The 18,546-nt window shown below is 49.7% G+C and overlaps 1 protein-coding gene and 1 pseudogene across 2 annotated transcripts; one reads left to right on the forward strand and one right to left on the reverse strand.

Annotated features, from left to right (window-relative positions):
- Positions 1-612: 612 nt before the first annotated feature.
- PAQR7 (progestin and adipoQ receptor family member 7) lies at positions 613-10,316 on the reverse strand. Of its 2 annotated transcripts, XM_045190693.2 has the most exons (3): positions 9,992-10,316; positions 6,021-6,115; positions 613-1,781 (listed from the first exon to the last, which is right to left on the reverse strand). In XM_045190693.2, the coding sequence occupies exon 3, from the start codon at positions 1,758-1,760 to the stop codon at positions 714-716; it is 1,047 nt and encodes a 348-aa protein (XP_045046628.2). In that variant the 5' UTR covers positions 1,761-1,781; positions 6,021-6,115; positions 9,992-10,316; the 3' UTR covers positions 613-713. The 2 variants fall into 2 exon arrangements, with proteins under 2 accessions (XP_045046628.2, XP_045046629.2); XM_045190694.2 differs by lacking the exons at positions 6,021-6,115; positions 9,992-10,316 and adding an exon at positions 5,682-5,807.
- Positions 10,317-17,366: 7,050 nt separating this feature from the next.
- Positions 17,367-17,863, forward strand: LOC112299006 (small ribosomal subunit protein uS13-like; annotated as a pseudogene).
- Positions 17,864-18,546: the final 683 nt, after the last annotated feature.

Here is an 18,546-nt window from a genome sequence, read left to right on the forward strand (position 1 = left end):
CCCTGAAAACACTGAATGGATAACTGAATCGCAAACAAGGGAACTAGGAAAATGGCTGGGAACAGGACATTGCAACATGGAGGCCAAAGCTAGGACTGCTGGGCTCAGTGTCTAGAACAGTGACTGGGAGGTATGTGGCACTGGATGGGATCCATTTGCACCTGGCACCATCTAACTTTCAGGACTCTGAAGCTCCAGAACCCCAGGCTGGGGTTCAAACAATGGTAATTCCTGTGCACATACTGGGCCCCGCCTCCTCCTATCCACTAATGAAATCTGGGTAGATGGGAGTCGCTGAGGCCTCTGCTGCCCCTCAACTCAAATCTAATTCTGGCCTAAATTCCACCTTTACCCCCCACCAGATAATCTGGAGGCCCCAAACCAGAGTCCTGGCCCCAGCTGACCCTGCCATCCTCAGGCCTAGTGAGAGGCAATGCAGGGAGGCAAACCAGGGTGGCCCACATCTTTATCTCTTTCCCTCTCCCAAGTCAGAGAGCTGGGGCAGGTTCAGGAAAGACTTCAACAGCTCCAGGCCAATCCCTAAATTGAAGGACCAAGGACTGGCCAATGCCACCTTTGGCAGCTGAGGCATGCGCAGAGAGTCACTACATTCCAGACACGAAGAACTTTACCAGGCCTTGTTCCCATATGTGGCCAAGCCCAGACCCCTGGGCTCCCACTCTACCTCCCTCCCTACCAGCTGCCACCTCCCTTCACTGGGTCTTCTGATTGAGTTTGCGCCGTACCAGCTGGCTCAGGAAGAATGCAGTGAGGATGCTGCTGCCCACGGTGAGCAGGAAAAGGCCAGAGAAGTTGTGGGGCCAGCGGGTGTGCAGTGGCTCATAGATGGGCCTCCGGGCCTCATAGTCCAGCGCCACAGCCTCCAGCTGAGCCAGCGTGCACAGCACCAAGAAGACATGGAAGATCTGGTGGCCCTGCCCAAAGAGGTGGCAGCTGCCAGGGAACCAGCGCTCAGGCATGAGGGCCGAGAAGAAAGCAGCAGCCAACAGGAAGAAGACCACCTGGCACTTGTGGTAGAGAAGAGCAAGGTCATCTGTGGCAGGGTTGGGGGACACCAGGATGCGGTGTGCCACCGGGCTGATGTCCAGCACATAGGCCAGCGCCGAGGGCACTTCCTGGCATGTGCGGCCCAGCAGGCCGGGCTTCTGGATATACTTGTTGTAGCAGGAGCCAGTGCAGGAAAGCCAGGCAAGAAAGGCGGCCATGGGCAGGAAAATGGTCTGTACCTGGGCATGCCAGGCAGGCTCAATGGCATAGTAGAAATGTGCCAGGGCACTGCCAAATTGGTACACAGCTACACCCACGTAGTCCAGGAAGAAGAAGTTATAATGCCAGAATTCGGACTTGGCCTGCAGGAGGTGAGCCAAGGCACTGAAGAAGAGGTAGGTGAAGGAGGCGAGGACAATGATGAAGAGGGGCATGGCGTGGGGGTCTCCCCGGAAGTCCACAGTCCCCACAAAGATGGCCAGCCGCAGCAACAGCACCAGGGCTGCCAGCAGGTGGGTCCAGACGTTCACCGCCTCGTTGTGCTGCTGGAACAGCGAGCGGAAGTAGAAGCGCCAAGTCTGATGCAGCGGCCGGTAGCCCACGTAGATGTATGGCTTCCAGAAGAGGGGTGGCACCTTGGCTCGGTCTACCGTGAAGACAGGCTCTGGCTGCACAGATGACGGAGGCTCCTGGTGGTCCTGCCGCAAACTGGGCAGAAAGTGGCTAAGCTTCTGGGCCACCGCTGTGGCCATGGATGTGGACTGGGCAGGGAGCTGTAAGAGGGACCAGAGCTAAGTCCTCATCCCCTCACCCCCATACCCAGCTCTTACTCCCTCCTCCCCACCCCCTTATCTCTACACTGACTTTCAGAAGAAAAGAGGCATCCTAAGGGAGAGCTCAGCTCTGACTCATGACTGTCCTGCTCCCTGATGTATCCCAAATGCCTAGGACAGTGTCTAACACAGAGTCGTGCTCAATGAACATTTGAGGAAAGCATCCATGAATGAGGCTCACTACCTCAGCCATTTCCTTTCCAGTCCAGGCTCCACACAGCAGCCCCTGTAGTTTTCTCCTATGTTTGTGCTGCCATCAGTGTTCACCTAGCGAAGACAATGACATTGCTAACAGATCAGCTGCCTGTCTTTAGCCCCTTCAGTCTCCCACTGATCCTCCATTACCCTACATGATCTAGTCCTTGCTACCTTTCCCAGCCTTATTGCTCAACCACAATGCATTCAAATCCAGCCATAGCCTCACCAATCCCCTGGGCCTGTCTCAAATATCTACAGCTTTGCATAAGCTGTTCCCTGCATCTGAGACTTTTCCTCCTCTTGCCTATCTGGCAAACTCATATTCATCCCTCAAAACCCATTTCTTCTGTGGTACTTTCCTGGCTCCCTGAACCTCAGACGATGACTTCTCTACTTGAGTTCCTACCATCAGACACTTATCTTCCAGCCTTTCCACCCCAGTCATGGCTGTTAACTCCAAAAAAATAAAACCTAACCCCTCACCCTAGTATTCAAGACCTTGTGATCTGCTCCCTCCATTATTTCCCACCTAACCCAAATGTAACACCCTGTACCAGCTTCCTTTCCCTCCTGGAGCTGCCACCTCCAGGGGATCTCCTTACTGCCCCCTCCCCACATTCGTCTGTGGGAAAACTATAACGGGTTATACCATTTAGCATTTAAGACGCATTCAGTCATTTATTTAGCAAACTGAGCGCTCCTCTTCTGCCTCAAGTCCTGTGCTGGGTCCTGGCGAGGGCAGGGGAGGAAAGGACTGGAGCCCGGTCCTCAGAAACTTCATGATTAGGTAGAGATCATAAAAAGGAGAACAAATCATAGCAAATACTTACACAGCACTTATAATGTGTCACTGTTTCAGGCATTTAACTGACTCATTTACACTTCATAGCATGCTGTGAAGTGGACACTATCTTTATTCCCATTTTTCAGATAAGGAAACTGAGGCACAAAGAAGTTAAACACCCTTCCGTCCACCTAGCTCGGAAGCAGCCGAGGTACAGTCTAACTTCTGTTTCTAGTCTTGATCACTACTCCAAACTGGCCTCTGCAAGGTAAGCTGGCAGATGCTACTAATCGTTTTATAATTATATGCTATAAATAGATTTTTATAGCATTTGTTTGGCACCAGTTGCTTTATTCAAGCTTATCGTTATTCATTAAATCAAATATCTATTGAAAATACAGCACCTGCCAACAACGCTGCTCTATCAAATAAATTCCCTCCAACAAACTTATTGAACTCAGCATTCAGGTTTTCTGTCCATCATTTATCAGATTTTATTACAGCTTCTCTTACACTGCAAGAGACGAGGAGACCTGGGCAGGAAGAAGAGTTCATGCTCTCTACCACCAACCACCCCCACCAGGATCACCCCCAAAGCCACTCACTAATTCACCCACAGTCCAAGTACACGCAGGGGCCTTGCTGTGCAAAGGCAGCATCAAGACAAGCCCCTGCCCTGGATGGTGTAGCTCAGTGGATTGAGCACCGGCCTGGAGACCGAAAGGTAATCAGTTCGATTCCCTGTCAGGGCACATGCCTGGGTTGTGGGCCAGGTCCCCAGCTGGGGGCGTGAGAGAGGCAACTAATCACTGTTTCTCTCACACATCATGTTTCTCTCCCTCTCTTTCTCCCTCCTTTCCTCTCTCTCTAAAAATAAATAAATAAAACCTTTAAAGTCTATGATGTCACTTAAAAAGAATTCTACTCTGCCATAAAAAAGAAGAAAATTTTATCCTTTGCAACAGAATGGATGGACTGGAGAATATTATGCCAAGTGAAATAAGCCAGTCAGAGAAAGACAAATACCATGATTTCACTCATATGTGGAATCTAATGAACAAACTGAACTAACAAGCAAAATAGAGACAAACTCTTAGATGGAAAACAGATGACAGCTAGCGGGGGTGGGGAGGAAGGTTAGTGGTGGAGGGATTGAGCAAAAAGGAAAAAGGACTCATGGACATGGACAATAGTGTGCTGGTAGCTGGGGGGAAGAGGGGCATAAGGCGACTAAATGGTAATGGAAAAAAGATAATAAAGATTAAATTAAAAAAAATACAAACCCTCAGCCCACACTCTTCCTCACCCTAGCCTGATTGGCATCTGTAAGCTTCCCCCACATTACAATTCTGGGGAGCTCTGGTCTGTAGCCTTTCCTAGCCAGTGGGGAAGCAGGCATGAAAGCAGTCATCACTCTCTTGCACAAAGAGGAAGTGCGCTAGGACACGGGAGTCCAGGGCTTTTCCACTGCCCATTCCCCAGACAGCCTGGCACACAGTGGGTTTAGGAAGCAGACCTTGCCGATGGACTAAATAATAGAACCGCTTGCATCCCAAGCACAAGAACACCCCAGCCCTGCCTTGCTGGTTGGAAGACAACATTGGATCAACTCCTCCCCAAAAGACTGGGCTTCAGCCTCAACACCCTGGCCTCTAACCTTGTCTACAACTTTGCCTTCCTGTCTCAGGACCTCAGGGAGCCAAAAACAGGCCTCTGAAAGCATCTCATTCAGCAACTTTGTTTTACATGGAGGAGACAAGAGACACGAGAGAGAGAAAGGCCTTTCCCAAAGTTGTCCCATCCAGGAAGGTTTCTGTCCCACCACAAAGACCAGCGAAGGACAACATGGTGTGGTGGCCTAGTTCCTAGGTGTCCGAGATCGATTGTGTCAGTCAAAAGCTCCATATTCCACTCTTAGCACTTCCCAAGGCACCACAGCATCCCGAAGGCCCTGAGCTCCAAGTCCTGCAGCAAAGGAGCCTGCTTCGCTTTATTATTGAACCTACATTTGCCAAGCTTACGAAACCAAGTAATAATTATTACTTTCCCAGTAATAATTATATTATAAAGCCAGCTAAAATGTAGTAAGTGTTTACTATATGCTTACTTTTTACAAGTTTGCTGCAATTAATTCTCATAACTAGCCTGTGAGGTAGATATGATTACACCCATTTTGTTGCTGAGGATAGTGAATTTCAGAGAGGTTAGCTTCTTACCCAAGGTCACACAGCACAGAGAGGTGGGGCCAGGACTGGGACCCAGCTCTCTGACTGCGGAGCATACACCCTTAGCCGCTCTGCCGCTGCCCTGCCTCCTGTCACACCTGTCTGCATCCCACAGAACTATTACTTGGGAAAATACTGGTCTAAAGCAGGCAACCAAGTCCTTTCCTATGAATTATTCTCTTATGCTTCTAGCCACTGATTCACATCCAGAGACCTCGGTCTCCCCCAGTCAGCAGCTACTCACTGGCTCCACACCACTGAAGCCCTGGCTCACGACTACCTCCTCCTTCACAGCCTTCCCCCTCACCCAAGCACAGGGGCCCTAAACACAGAATACAGAGGCCACATACTGCGATGACAGAGGTCCTGCCACCCTATTTCCTTTAGACCTCAGCCAAAGGCCCCCGTCCATCTGAATAGGTCTATTTTCAGAATATTAGTGCCGATATCCCAACTCCATGGGAAGGGGCCCCGGATTCAGGGAGAGGAGCAGGTGGAAGGATGAGGGTGGGCATGCAGAGGATACCCTCAGCGCAATCTCTGAGTAGTGTGCCCACCAGGCTGCCAGACCAGCCTGTTCCGGGCACCCCACCCCAGCCCAGTGCAGCTCCATGGCCCCTTTGCACTGCTTACCTAGGGGCTGGGCTCACTCTAGAGCCAGGGGCTGATGACTTCTGCTGTGGGACTCGGCAAATTCGCCAGATGCCAAGCACTGGGTGGCACTTCCACAGGTGAGGGTCACTAGGGGCAGGGTTTCCAGGGACTGGAGCTGTCTTGTGTGATGTCACTAAAGGGTGGGACTAGAAACAACTTCCACTCCTCTCCCCTCCCCACATCACCACTCCCACATGGTCAAATCCAGGCTAACCTCTGCCCTCCTGGCCAAATCTCAGCTGCGGAAGGAAACTGGCCATTCACCTCTGCATAAAACATTTGTAGATACCACAGGCCGGCTGCAAAGCTATGACTTACCCAAGACCACCCAGCAAGGCAGGCACAGTTGGGCTGAGACGAGTTGTCCGGGGCCTAGTTAATGGTTACCAGGCAAACTTGGCGGCTTTTGTCCCCTATTCAGTGGGAATCAGAATAAAAATGAGTTAGGAATAAAAGAGAAAGCAGATGCTATAAAGCCTCATGAAAGAGAAGGACTTCAGATTCAGACAAACCAAGTCTGACTCCTGATTCTGTAACATAACAGCTATGTGACCTAAGACAAGTGACCTACCGCCTCTGACCCTTAGCTCCCTCGTGGAAATTATTATCTACCTCACAGATGGCTGGAAAGATTAAGTTTATTAGAACAAAGTTTTAGCACATTTAGGGACTCAATAAAGGATTGGCGTTGTTATTAATTATCAATAGTAGTAATTAATTATTAATAATAGTTGCAAGTATTTGAAGTATTTCTAGCCTGAGAGATTGGCTTGGGGTTCTCTAAAAAACTCAGTCCTCTTTTAGCGCTCAGTAGCTGGTTCCACTGGGTTTGGGGCCTTTGAAAGTTAACTGTGTCTCTTTAAATATTTACCTTTCGCTGAGGGTGCTTCTTGGGACAAGGGGAATTTGACTAGAGTTTGGACTTCTGGGGACACTGACCTTACGAAATAAAATGTTTTCAGCAAAGACCATTCAGAGTAACCCCTCTGGGTTCACAGAGCCCTTGAAGCTTTACACTTGCCCACAGACCCTAGAGAGGAAGTGAAACCCCCAGGGAAAGGGCCGAAGCCCCAGCAGCCCTCTCCCTGAACAAGCAGGAGTGAGAAGGGGAGAAGGTAAAGGACCTCAACACTGCTAGCAGGTCATACAAAAGGCATGTGGCCTGGCTGGGCATGTCTTGCAAGTTTGGAAGGCTGTCGGGTGGGCAGAGCCTCCGAACTGAAATCTCCAGGGTCCAAGTGGGAGTGGGGGTCAGTCTGAGCAGCTCCTTCCTCCTCCCCCTCCCACCTCCCAGCCCTCCCAATTCGCATTCCCCTTTTCCTAAACTGAGGTCAACCTCCTCATCTGCTCTTCAACCAAGACTTGCCACCCTCAGTTCCTCCTGGTCTCTCCACTGGATACACACTGTCAAAGAGTCCCCCCAGACTTCTGGGGGCAAAACTAGGAGACCAGGTTGTGGGGATGGGGTAGTACATGGGTAGTACGTGGGAGACCACTGGGCTGTACGCATCCCACAGATTTTACTCAGTGCCTGCTATATGCCAGGCGCAAGGAATGCCACAGGGGCTGGGACGCAGGGTGAATGAAACAGACAGGCTCCCTGCTCTGACAAACAAAACAAATGCCCCGGGACCTGGAAAGTCCAGCCCAGAGAGAAGCCACCCAAGTGGTGACTGAGAGAGAGCTGCTGCCCCAAAGAAGGGTGTCTACCACTCTCCTCGGGCAGACTATTTCAAAAGAAGCCAGGCTCCCATTTTTATGTGAGGGTGGGATTTCAAGTCTGGAACTTACTAGCTGTGTGACTTTGCTTAAATTCCTTAACCTCTCTGAGCCTGTTTCCTTATTTAAAATCAGAGGATAATAACTACAAAGGGCTCTTGCAAAAGCAAAACTGTCACAGATCCTAGGTGTTGGCTCTAGCACACACAGCCTTGGCTCCACTGTTTGTTGGGTTCTAGTTTTGGCTTAGCCACTCAATCCCCGTGTGACATTGGATAAGTCCATTCCTCTCTCGGCTCTGTCTCTACAAATGTCAAGGACAGTGAATTCACCAATAACTTCCAAGGGCCCTTCAGGCCCGAAGACAACATTTGTTTTAGGCCAGGACTGGAGCTTCCAGTGAACAAAGTAGTTAAAATACCACCTCGATACTCTGGTTTCTCTTCAGATTGTATACATCTTTCACCTTCTTAAAATACCACCGCAGAGAACTAACAGCCCAGCTAGTTCACAATCAAGGGTAACACCTAAGGATATTAATACCCTGACCTCTTAAAAGCCTAACTAAATAACACCTAACTATTACAAGTATTATTTGGTTATAATTCCACTTCTTCTTTTGCCTCCTCTGGTAGCAAAATACAGCGGACCCTTGAAAAACACGGGTTTGAACTGCGCAGGTCCATTTACACGTGAATATCTTCAATAAATACATATAGTACTTAAATGTATCTTCCTTATAATTTCCTTAATAAAATTTTCATTTTTCTAGCTTATGTTATTGTGAGACTGCAGTATATATAATACATATAACATATAAAACATGTGTTAATCAACTGTTTGTGTTATTGGTAAAGCTTCCAGTCAAAAGTAGGCTATTAGTAGTTACATTTTTGGAGAATCAAAAGTTTACAGGCAGATTTTTGAATGAAGGGGGCTGCACCCCAATCCCCTCCTTGTTCAAGGGTAAAATGTATTCAATGTTGCTTTTGTAGGCTCTGATCAGCTCACTTCCTTAAAGATAACTTTATCTTTCCATGGAAAGCAAAGTTTAGCCTCATTAAATAAAAATAACAGTAAGGCCAAGACCTGTGTTAATACTGGGGTTGTCAGAGGTAAACTCTTGGGGGACCCTGACAAGGATGACACAGTATGGTAGAGCCTGAAATGTTAACAAGATTAAGCACTAACATTAATAATTTACAGGTGCTTGCTGGTTATAACCCTCTCAACCTGCATCTAAGTTGGTGTCAAAGTCCCAGAGGTAGGATGGCAGAGCACAGCACGTCCATCTAACTCTTAAAACCAGTTCTCTTGCCCTTTATCCACTGTGGCCAACTCCCAGGCACCCAGTGGGTGGCCACAGATTATAGGAGCAAAGTTTTCATCCTGACTGGCTGCAACTGGGTCACCTCCCTAGATGGAAACCAGTTCCCCAACTCATCCCAATGTGTTGGAAATGTCCTTCCATAACTTCCAAAACTGAACAGAACCCATTTTTATTTTTTGTAACTGTACTTGGAGGGGGGCTCTCCATTTGTACCGAAAAGTGTGATCAGAATGAAATAAATAACTCTTAAAGGGATTCTTCCATGGAGCTCAGACACACAGATGCTCTGAAGACAGGGAAGAGCCTGAAGGAGGCACGCAAGCCCAAAGAGGCTGGGTTAGCTGGCTACAGTCAGCCAGCATGGGATACAGAAACGGGATCTGAGTTTCACCACTAACCAGCCACAAGTCCTCTAGGCAGGGGATCTGAGGCTGGAGAGGGCCGGCCTCTCACCAAAAGGCCCAGAGGTGGCACAAGCCCCAGGACAGAAGGCTGGGTCCCTCTCAGATAGCATCCTGGCCCATCCACCCAGGTGCAACCAGGCTCTGAGAATCCACCAAACTCCCAAACCTCCCAGCGTTGGCCTGACTGGCCACACACTCCCGCCAGGCCTGCAGGGGCTGTCCCAGGGAAACCTCTAGATCCTCAAAGCCTGCAGGCTGGAGGCGAACCCTTTGGGCGGTGTGCGGCTCCATCTTCCCCTACCCTTACTGGGTGAGGGGAACCCCCACCCACTCCTGACATCAGGGGGGCTTCCCCATCGCGAGGGGCCCAGGCTCCTTTAGGAGCAACAGCCCCTCTCAATCCCCCAGCACTGCTGTTCCCACTGTTCCCGGTTTTCCAACCGGGACCCCCTCACATTACCCAGCTCCAGGTACTCACACCCTTTTTTGCCCCTAGAGTCTCCCTAGATTCCTTCTCCAGTGGAAGTAGCCAGCTCTTCTTCCCCTTCTCCTCCTAACTCCGCCCACTCATCCCTGAGAAGGTCCCCTCCGCCTCTGCTCCTCCTTCCTGCTCCCACTCCCTCCGCAGTGGTGCCCGCATCCCCAGCTGACTTCCCCTGGCGTCCGGAGATGCCCCAGCTCCAGCGACGCTGTCCTGCCTTCCCTCGCTCTCTCCCCTTGTGACCTTCCGCACACCCACACACTCAGGTCTCCAGGCTGCCCGCAGCACCCCACGCTCCGCAGGAAAACCCCAGCTGCACACCACCCGCCCCTGCAACTGCGCCCCAGCCGGGTACCTGCGGCGGCGGAGCCAGCGGAACTGGAAGAGGCGGCCGTGTGCTTCTGGCTGCAAGCTCACAGATAAGGGAGCAGCCGGGTGGCGGCCCCACCCCGAGCCAGAGGGGAGGGCCAGGCAGCTGCTGGCTGCAAGCTGGGCAGCTCCAAGGCTCCTGGCCGGCCTCCGCTGGTGGAGACCTGGGCGAGTGCCAGCTTCTCCCTGACCAAGTCCACTTGTTGCACGCGGATGCAAGAAGGGTAACACACACCGAAGGCGGAGACCTGGGAGCTTCTGCGGTTACCGTGCAGATGGGGAAACGGAGGCCAGAGAGCAGAAGTTGTTGCCCCAGTGCCAGGGCTTGATGGCGATGGCACTGCGGAGGCTCCAACTGAGCGGTTCCCACTTCCGGCAAACTCGAACTACCAGCTCTTAGGTCTGGGCCTTGTGGATTTTATCTGGAGAGAGTAAGTTGCAGCAGGAGCGGGAAAAGTTTCCCAGCTGGAGCCCTAGAGATTCCGGCAGCCACTTAAACCCACACACCCCGCCCCTCCCCAAGCTACCTCTGCTTGAGATAATGCCCGGCCTTCCCCATCTTCAGCTCTGCCTGGGGAGCTCCATCCCACCTCTGCACTCCTGTCTCGTTCAACTTCCCACCTAAAACCCTCTCCTTGGGCAACGTCCCCTGCTCTGCCCAGGCCCAGGTACATTGTTTGGACCCGTATTAAAGCACCGCCTCACTACTCCCTAGTGTAAGTGGCCGTCTCCCCCAGGAGTCAGAGCGTCTGAAGAGTGAGGGATGCCTGCCCAGAATAGGCCCTCGGTAAATATCGGACTAAGAATGGCAGTGGTTGTCCGCTCCTCAGGTGTGCAAAGACCTGGACCAGGCAGCGTGAGAGACACCCCACTGCATCTTGGGAGTGGACAGCCTGATGGACCGAGGGCTAAGAGAAGACAGCCCTGGAGGAACGCTGCTCTGCCCTCGCGGAGCTCTGAGTCCACTGGGAAAGAGCTATGGGGCTTGGTGACAGGTCCCAAGTCCTGGCCCTACCTCTAACTCGCCCTGTGACCTTGGGCAAGTCTCCTTGCTCTCTCTGGGCTCCAGTTTTATTAAGGTAAAATGGAATACCAGCCCGACAGGGCTGTTAGGAGGAGTAAATAAAACGATGGATATGAAGGTTTTTTCTCAGTTGAGATGTACCCAAGGAATGTATATTTCTTTACTAAAATAAAATGTGTATAAACATAATATAGGAAACAGGTCTCTACTTCAACAGGTTCAAACAAACCCATAGAAATTAGTTAAATCTCCTTTACCCATGGGGAAAGGAAAAGTGGCATAGAAAATCTAATCATTTAGAAAAGGTAGGTATAGGAAATGAAAACAAGCAAGGACATTATGGAGAGTATATTCTATAACATAGAATGTATTCTATCATAGTGAATAGAAATTTAAGACTTGGAAGGTGACTTGGATTCAGCTTCCATCTTTGGAACTCCTGCTCTGTACTGGGCTTACTTTTAAAGCCAGAGTTTATTAATCTCTTCAAATGTGCAGCGACAGCCCTAAGCAGTTGCCATGACTACCTCCTTTAATCCAGACAACCCTAACCCATTGTACAGATCAGGAAACTGAGGCTCAGAAAGGGGACATGGGATTGTTATATTACCTCATCAACTTCGTGTATGAGGGGAGTGTGCTGACCCCCATTTTATGGGTAGAAAAACAGGCCCAGAAGGGAGAAATGATGTATTCCAGGTCACACATCTCCTGATGTATTCAGGCTCTGAGAAGGGACCTGAGTTGTGCTTGGGGAGAAAAGGCAGTTAACCATTAAACTTGGCTGTGGGTATTTGAGAGTGGATGTTAAAAATTATAGAAGTAACACAGTGACCAGTCCTGGCCCAGGATACAGCCCCTCACATGCACTGTAGGCCCGGGAGGGGGTTCTGTCATTATCTCAGTTTGCAGATAAGGAAGCAGGCTTGGGAGGATGCTACTTGCCCAAGGCCACTCACTCGGCTAGCGGCAGGCCTGGACCGAGTCCAGTCCCTATCTGCTACACAGAACTGCTACCAAGGAGTGAAACTGTGGGGCCAGGACGCTTTCTTCTCTGCCCTGATCTGCTGTAACAGCTATAGCACGGCCAAGGGCACCTCCCGTCCTATCCGCCTGCTCCCCCAGCATAGGCCTCCCCCACCCCGCCCGTGAGGTGCAGTGACCCCCACTGCTCTAGGAGCCCCATAATCCTTCAGCCCTGGAAGGGGAACCTATTTAATAACCTGCGCATCAACCAGCTGCCCTCCCAGGTCACAGGTTCAGCCTTTAGAGGAACAGGGCAGGTCTGCAGGGAGACTGGATTTGTGCACAGGCCTAAGTCAACTACCTGACAGGAGTCGAAAGGCTTCACAAGTCAGACCATCAGGAAGGGCTGCAACGGCCCCAAAGTAAGAGAAAGGATGAATGTGGGTCCCTGAGCTGTCCTGAACCCACTGCTGTCTTTGCCCCCAAACAACGGCATCATTCATTGGAGGCAGCAAAGTACTGAAGCACCTAGGTGTATTCTGCCTGGGTTCACATCTTGGCTCTACCACTTACAAGCTATGCTACCCTGGGCAAGTTATGTAATGTCTCTGGGCATCTACCTCCTCCATTCTAAAACACCATCAGTAATACCTGCCACATACTGTTGGCATGAGGAGTAAATGAAGTAAGACATGTAACGTGCTCACAGTGCCTAGCATATAGTAATTGCTCAGTAAATGCCAGTGATTACCCTATTTCAATTCTTTATTCCCTTCTTGTGCCAATTGGTGAGGAAAATAAATGCTTGTTGTAAGTCTCCAAAATTTTTTAAGTGACTTGTTATGCAGCATTATTGAAGCAATTCCTGACTCATACATATAGCAAAGCCTGGACTCAGGCCCAGAGAGTCTGACCTAAGACCACAATGTCAACCATGCAGGGTGCAGAGCAAGCATAATGTGAGAGGGGCTGACTTCCTACAGAGATTCATCGCCTGCAGGCCCCTTACAGTGAGTCTTACAGGATGAAGAGGAGTTCACCAGGCCGTGAAGAGGGGAAGAATTTTCCAGGCAGAGGGATCAGCATGTGCAAAGGGACAGAGGTATGAGTGATGGGGTAAGTTTAGGGAATGAGCCACTATGTTCTGGGGCTGGAGCATGGGGACCTGGTGGCAGAAGATGACATTAGAAAGGGAGGGTGTAGAATATAGCAGGCCTCACCCAGGTGGAGGGTTTTATCCTGAAGGCTATGTGAAGGCTGGAGTTAGAGGCTAGAGAGGGTTTCCTTTGGAGAGATTTGGATGGGATGGGGTGGCTTTCCTCTCATTTCAAGCCTGGTGAGGGGCCTCAAAGAAACCAGAGAGGTGGCAATGTCCCCTGGACTCAGCGGCCTGGTATCTGACTCTTGCCCAAGAATCCCAAAGGGCTGGCTGGCAGAGTAGAGGGCAGTGGTGAGAGGGAATGCACTCCCACCTGAGCAGACCACTTGTGTGTGCTGCCTCCAGGCCAGAGTTGGGCCATAGAACAGAGTCAGTCTGGGGTGGCCTTAGATCCAGCCTAGGAAGGTCTCCTGAAGGGACCATGAGGCCTCAGCAGAAAGAGACTGGAGGCATTCTGGGGTGTCCTGGGGTTGGGAGAGCCATCATAAGCAACTGGCCGGTGGAGATTTGTCTGCCCTTCTCAAGGGGTGTCCAGATGGGAGAACCCACCGTGACGTCCCCGGTGCGGCAGACACAAAGGACCACGCCTTCTCGGCCACCTCAGATTTCAGCCCAGCAGCAATGGGCAGTTCTAGGCTATCCCAGCTCCATCCCAAGCCCCACAAGGCCTGCCCCCAGCCTCTAGCCTCTCTTGGAAGCTGTAGTCAGCCTCCTAGTTAGGTGCAGACGAGAAGTGCAGGCACTTAACACCTGGGCACAGCCCTCACCCAGTGGTGCACCGAAGCTGTTGGAGAAAGCCCCAGCCCCCTGACCAAGAGGAGATAACATGGGAGAGGCATTCTGTTTGCACCTCGGCCCGGAAGCCAGGCTCCACTACCTAAAGCAGCAATCTGGAAGATGCGTCCTCCTCTGTGCTTTGCCTCCTTCCTCGTCTCGCTCACCCCACTTCCTCCCTTGACTTCGTGGAGTCACCTCCCAAACAAGCTATAAGCTCCTAAGTCTCTGTCTCAGGCTCTGCTTTGGTGGAGATCAGACCAAGATTTCCAGGGAAGCGCCCCTACTCTCCAACAAAAAAAAGAGTCAGGCTTAAATCTCTGCCAAGCCTGGAAAACATGAATACTAGCTCAAGTCAGTATTCTGTAACCTCACCCTCCCCGCCTCCTGAGAGACCTGGAGGGGTCAGAACCGCAGTGGGGTGGGGACGAGGAGTGGATGGGCTCAAAAGGCAGAAACAGAGAAGAAGCCAACCCTGTGCTCCTTTCCTACTGCCGACTCAAAGATGCCGATACATTCCTACCTCTCTAATTTTGCACTTGATGTGTCTTCTGCCTGGCGCTCACTTTGCACCAGAAGGAACCAGCTACATAATTTCTGGGGCCCTGTACAAAATGAAAACACAGGCCTTTGTTCAAAATTTAAGCATCTGAACACAGAGACAGCAAAACATTAGACCAAGCAGGGGACCCTGCTGAGCGCAGGCCCGGTGTGACTGCACAGGTCTCGTGGCCACGAAGCTGCGCTGGCTGCAGAGGACTGTCTGGCTGCCCCCCGTCCTTTGGGTCTCTGTTTAAATGTTGCCTGATTAGGCTTTCCCTGACCACCTGTATAAATGGGCCCCTGCCCCCACCAGCACCCCATCCTACCAAGAATCTTTTAATAACCCTCCCTGGCCTCGTTTTCCTCCAGAGCACTCAGCACCCCCGACACACCGTTTAATTCTTCCCGCCGGAATGTCAGCCCCGGGAGGTTGTCAGGGCCCACTGGCCACTGCTGTATCCCCAGGACTGGAACAGTTCCCCACACACAGAGGTAAATGGGACAGAGATGAAGGGAGGGAATGGGGAAGAAAAGGCATCTTTACACAGTCCTAGGCTGGGGGAGCGAAAATCTTAGAATAGTCCGAAGTTGTGACTCTTACTTTCCCAAAACACTGAAACCATTTCATGAATTACAGTGATTGAAACCTTTTTTGAAAAAATCTGTGAGTGTCCAATAAAGTGATGGGCCCTGTTCCAGGTTTTAACCAAGGGACATGAAGACCCAACCTGAAGAAAGTATCTAAACAGGCAGTTGGGGCAAAAGACAAAGCTCTTTTCTTTTGTTCAATCTGTGGGCACCACAGGCCCATGTGTGCCCCCCTTGCACTGACGTAAATGGAGCGGACCGCCCAGGTTTGCTGCTTGCTTTTTCTACTTAACTGTTCTCGGAAATCATTCGTGCACGCACAAGAATGTATGTGCACGCGAGGCTTCCTCCGTGGACCCGAACATACAAGGCTTCATCACTCCTAGTTATGGCTGAATGGTTTCCACTGTATTTATGGATCATAATTCACTAACCAATCTCCCATTTATGAACATTTACACTGTTTCTAGTCTCTTGCTTATGAACAATGCTGTGATGAACGACCTTCCCTTCCCCTACATCATTTTGCCTGTCGGTGTGCCAGGATATTTGTAAGATGCAGTCCCAGAAGTAGAATTATCAGGTGAAAGGGGATCTTGGGAAATATTGCTAAGGTGTGCTTCTCATTGGGCTAATTTACACTCCTCCCAAGCAATGTATAAATGTGCCTGTTTCCCTTGCGCCTGAGTGTGGTATCCAACCTTTAATGTCTGCTAATTCACTAGGTGAAAAATGGAATCTCGGTTTTCTTTTACCTCGCATTTCTCCTATTATGAGTGAGGCTGAACGTCCATAAAACACATGGTCTTGAATGCAGCTGATTGGAAGAGTGGCTCTGGTTACCGCAGGACCCACGGCTCCCTGTGGAACATCCGCAGGTGGCTGTACATGATCCAGATACACAGGTCATTCCTGAGGGCACAGCCAGCGTAGTGGACTGGATAAAAGCCACTGTTTACCCGGAGCAGGCAGACTATCCATCTTCCGCTATTAATGCCAAGTGGGCCACCCAAGTAGCTTTGTAGGCAAGCCACTTTGGATCGGCTCAATGGTGACCCGATTTTTCCCCGCTGACTATGCTGTTATTCAAGTCGTGGTAAATGCTGTGAAACCAGTGTGTGGTGGCCAGCACTCGTGGCCACCACACAGAGCATCGAGTTTGTGCCTGGCTTTCTGCTCCGTCCTGGGAAAAGCTGAGTTACGTGTTGTCCCTACCCTCCACTTTCTTGGTGGTTCTACACAATCAGCACGATCTTTCTGGGGGAAATACATAATAATCACTTTTAAAAGCCCCAGAATATCCCGCCAAGAGAAGAAACCATAATTTGCTCATCTCTCCAGAGTTACATATTCAGAATATTTTTATTTTTCTTTCTTCCTCTTTTTCTTTCAGTATTAAAATAACATTGCGCATAACCACGTTAAAAAGAAGTATAAATATCGAGGAATAAATATAGTGTAAGATTGTACGATAAAATGTACAAAACACAGCTGGAAGAAATTTTAAAAGATAAAAATATTTGGAGAGAGAGTCTATGCTCATGGATTAAAAGGCTCAATATTGTTAAGACAACAGTTCTGTCCAAATTGATACTGTATTAAATTCAACCCCTATCAAACTCCCAGCAAGCATTTTTTTTGCAGAAATCAATAAGCTGATCCTAAAATTTATACGAAAATACAAAGAATCTAAAGTATTCAAAACAATTCTGAAAATGGAGAACAAAGTAAAGGACTTTCACTTCCTGATCTGAAAACATAATATTGAACTACGTGACCAGAACAGCATGGTACTGGCGCGAGAATAGACATACAGAACAGAACTGAGAGCCCAGAAATAAACCCTTACGTTTATGATAAAGTTACTAAAAAGAAAAGATAAGTCAGACTGTCAATCTTATATTTATATTTGCAAACTGAGTTTACAACTCAATAAAAAGATAAATAATTCAATTAAAAAATGGGCCAAGGATTTGAATAGATTTTCACCAAGGGGGATGTGTGAACAGCCAATGTGCACGTGTGAAGATGCTCGGCATCATCAGTCACGGGACAAATAGAATCGAAAACACAATGAGTTTCAACCTCACTCAAATGGTTACAATGAAACAGAAGTAAGCAACCAGGAGGTGAGGAAATTGGAACCGTTATACATTGTTGATGGGAATGTAAAAGTGGCACAGCCACTCTGGAAAACAGTTTAGCAGTTAGTTTCTAACAGAACTAGACATACTTATCAAATGACCCAGCAATTCCACTCCCAGGAATCTGCCCAAGAGAATTGAAAACACACATCCACACAGACTTATGCACATCTCTTCCACAGGAGGCCTACCCACCGCGGCAGCCCTGTGTCTAGTGATTCCTGAGAAGTTCCAGCACATCTGCGAGTACGCAACACCAGTATCCACGGGCGACGGAAGATAGCCTTTGCCATCATGCAGTGACGGGTGTGGGGCGAAGGCATGCTCAGTGGTGCTGAGGAAAGCAGACACCGACCTCACCGAAAGGCAGGAGGGCTCACAGAGGATGCGGTGGAATAGGTGATCACCATGATGCAGAACACATGCCAGGACAAGATCCCAGACTGGTTCTTGCACACACAGAAGGATGTGAAGGATGGACACCACAGCCAGGCCCTGGCCAGTGTTCTGGACAACAAGCTCCATGAAGACCTGGAGCGGCTGAAGAAAATCCGGGCCCACAGAGGGCTGCATCACTTCTGGGGTCTTCGTGTTTGAGGCCAGCACACCAAGATCACAGGCCGCCAGGGTCGCACGGTGGGTGTGTCCAAGAAGAAATAAATCTCTAGGCCTGGTCTGTTCATAAATAGTTTATGTACCTGTGGAAAAAAGGAGACTTATACACAAATGTTCATAGAAGCATTATTCATAATAGACCCCAAAGTGGAAACAACCCAAGCATCTGTCATTGATGAATAGATAAACAAAATGTGGTATATCCATACCAGGGACTGGTTTCGTGGAAGACTGGCGGTGGGGCAGGGAGGTGGGGGGCAGGGCTCAGGTGAGCTGGCTACCTTGCACATTGCGGATGGTGGGGGGATGAGGGTGTGGGGAGGCAGGAGGCGGAGCTCAGGAGGCAGGCGGACTTCGCTGCAGGCGGACTCCTAGCAGACCACACGGGGGAGTTGGGGACCCCTGCCATAGTCTATTGTTTGGCCATGAAAAGGAATGAAGCCCTGATACATGCCACAACATGGATGAACCTCAGAAACGTTATGCTCAGTGAAAGAAGCCAGAAACAAAAAAAACATATATTGCATGATTCTATTTATGCAAAATGTCCAGAAAAGGTTAATCTATAAGACAGGAAGTAGACTAGTGATTGCCAGGGGTAGGAGTGAAAATAGGCATGAGAGATCTCTGGAATGTTTGAATGTTCTAAAATTAGGTTGTGATAGTAACTCTGTAAACTTACTACAAGTTGTTAAATTGTACACCTACAAGAGGTGAAATTTATGGTA

This window comes from Desmodus rotundus, chromosome 3 (assembly GCF_022682495.2).
Source record: "Desmodus rotundus isolate HL8 chromosome 3, HLdesRot8A.1, whole genome shotgun sequence".
In the NCBI taxonomy this organism is placed as follows: domain Eukaryota; kingdom Metazoa; phylum Chordata; class Mammalia; order Chiroptera; family Phyllostomidae; genus Desmodus; species Desmodus rotundus.

Bases quoted from the DNA above. Each gene is read 5' to 3' on its own strand.
- PAQR7 (XM_045190693.2), bottom strand. From the start codon at position 1,760: ATGGCCACAGCGGTGGCCCAGAAGCTTAGCCACTTTCTGCCCAGTTTG.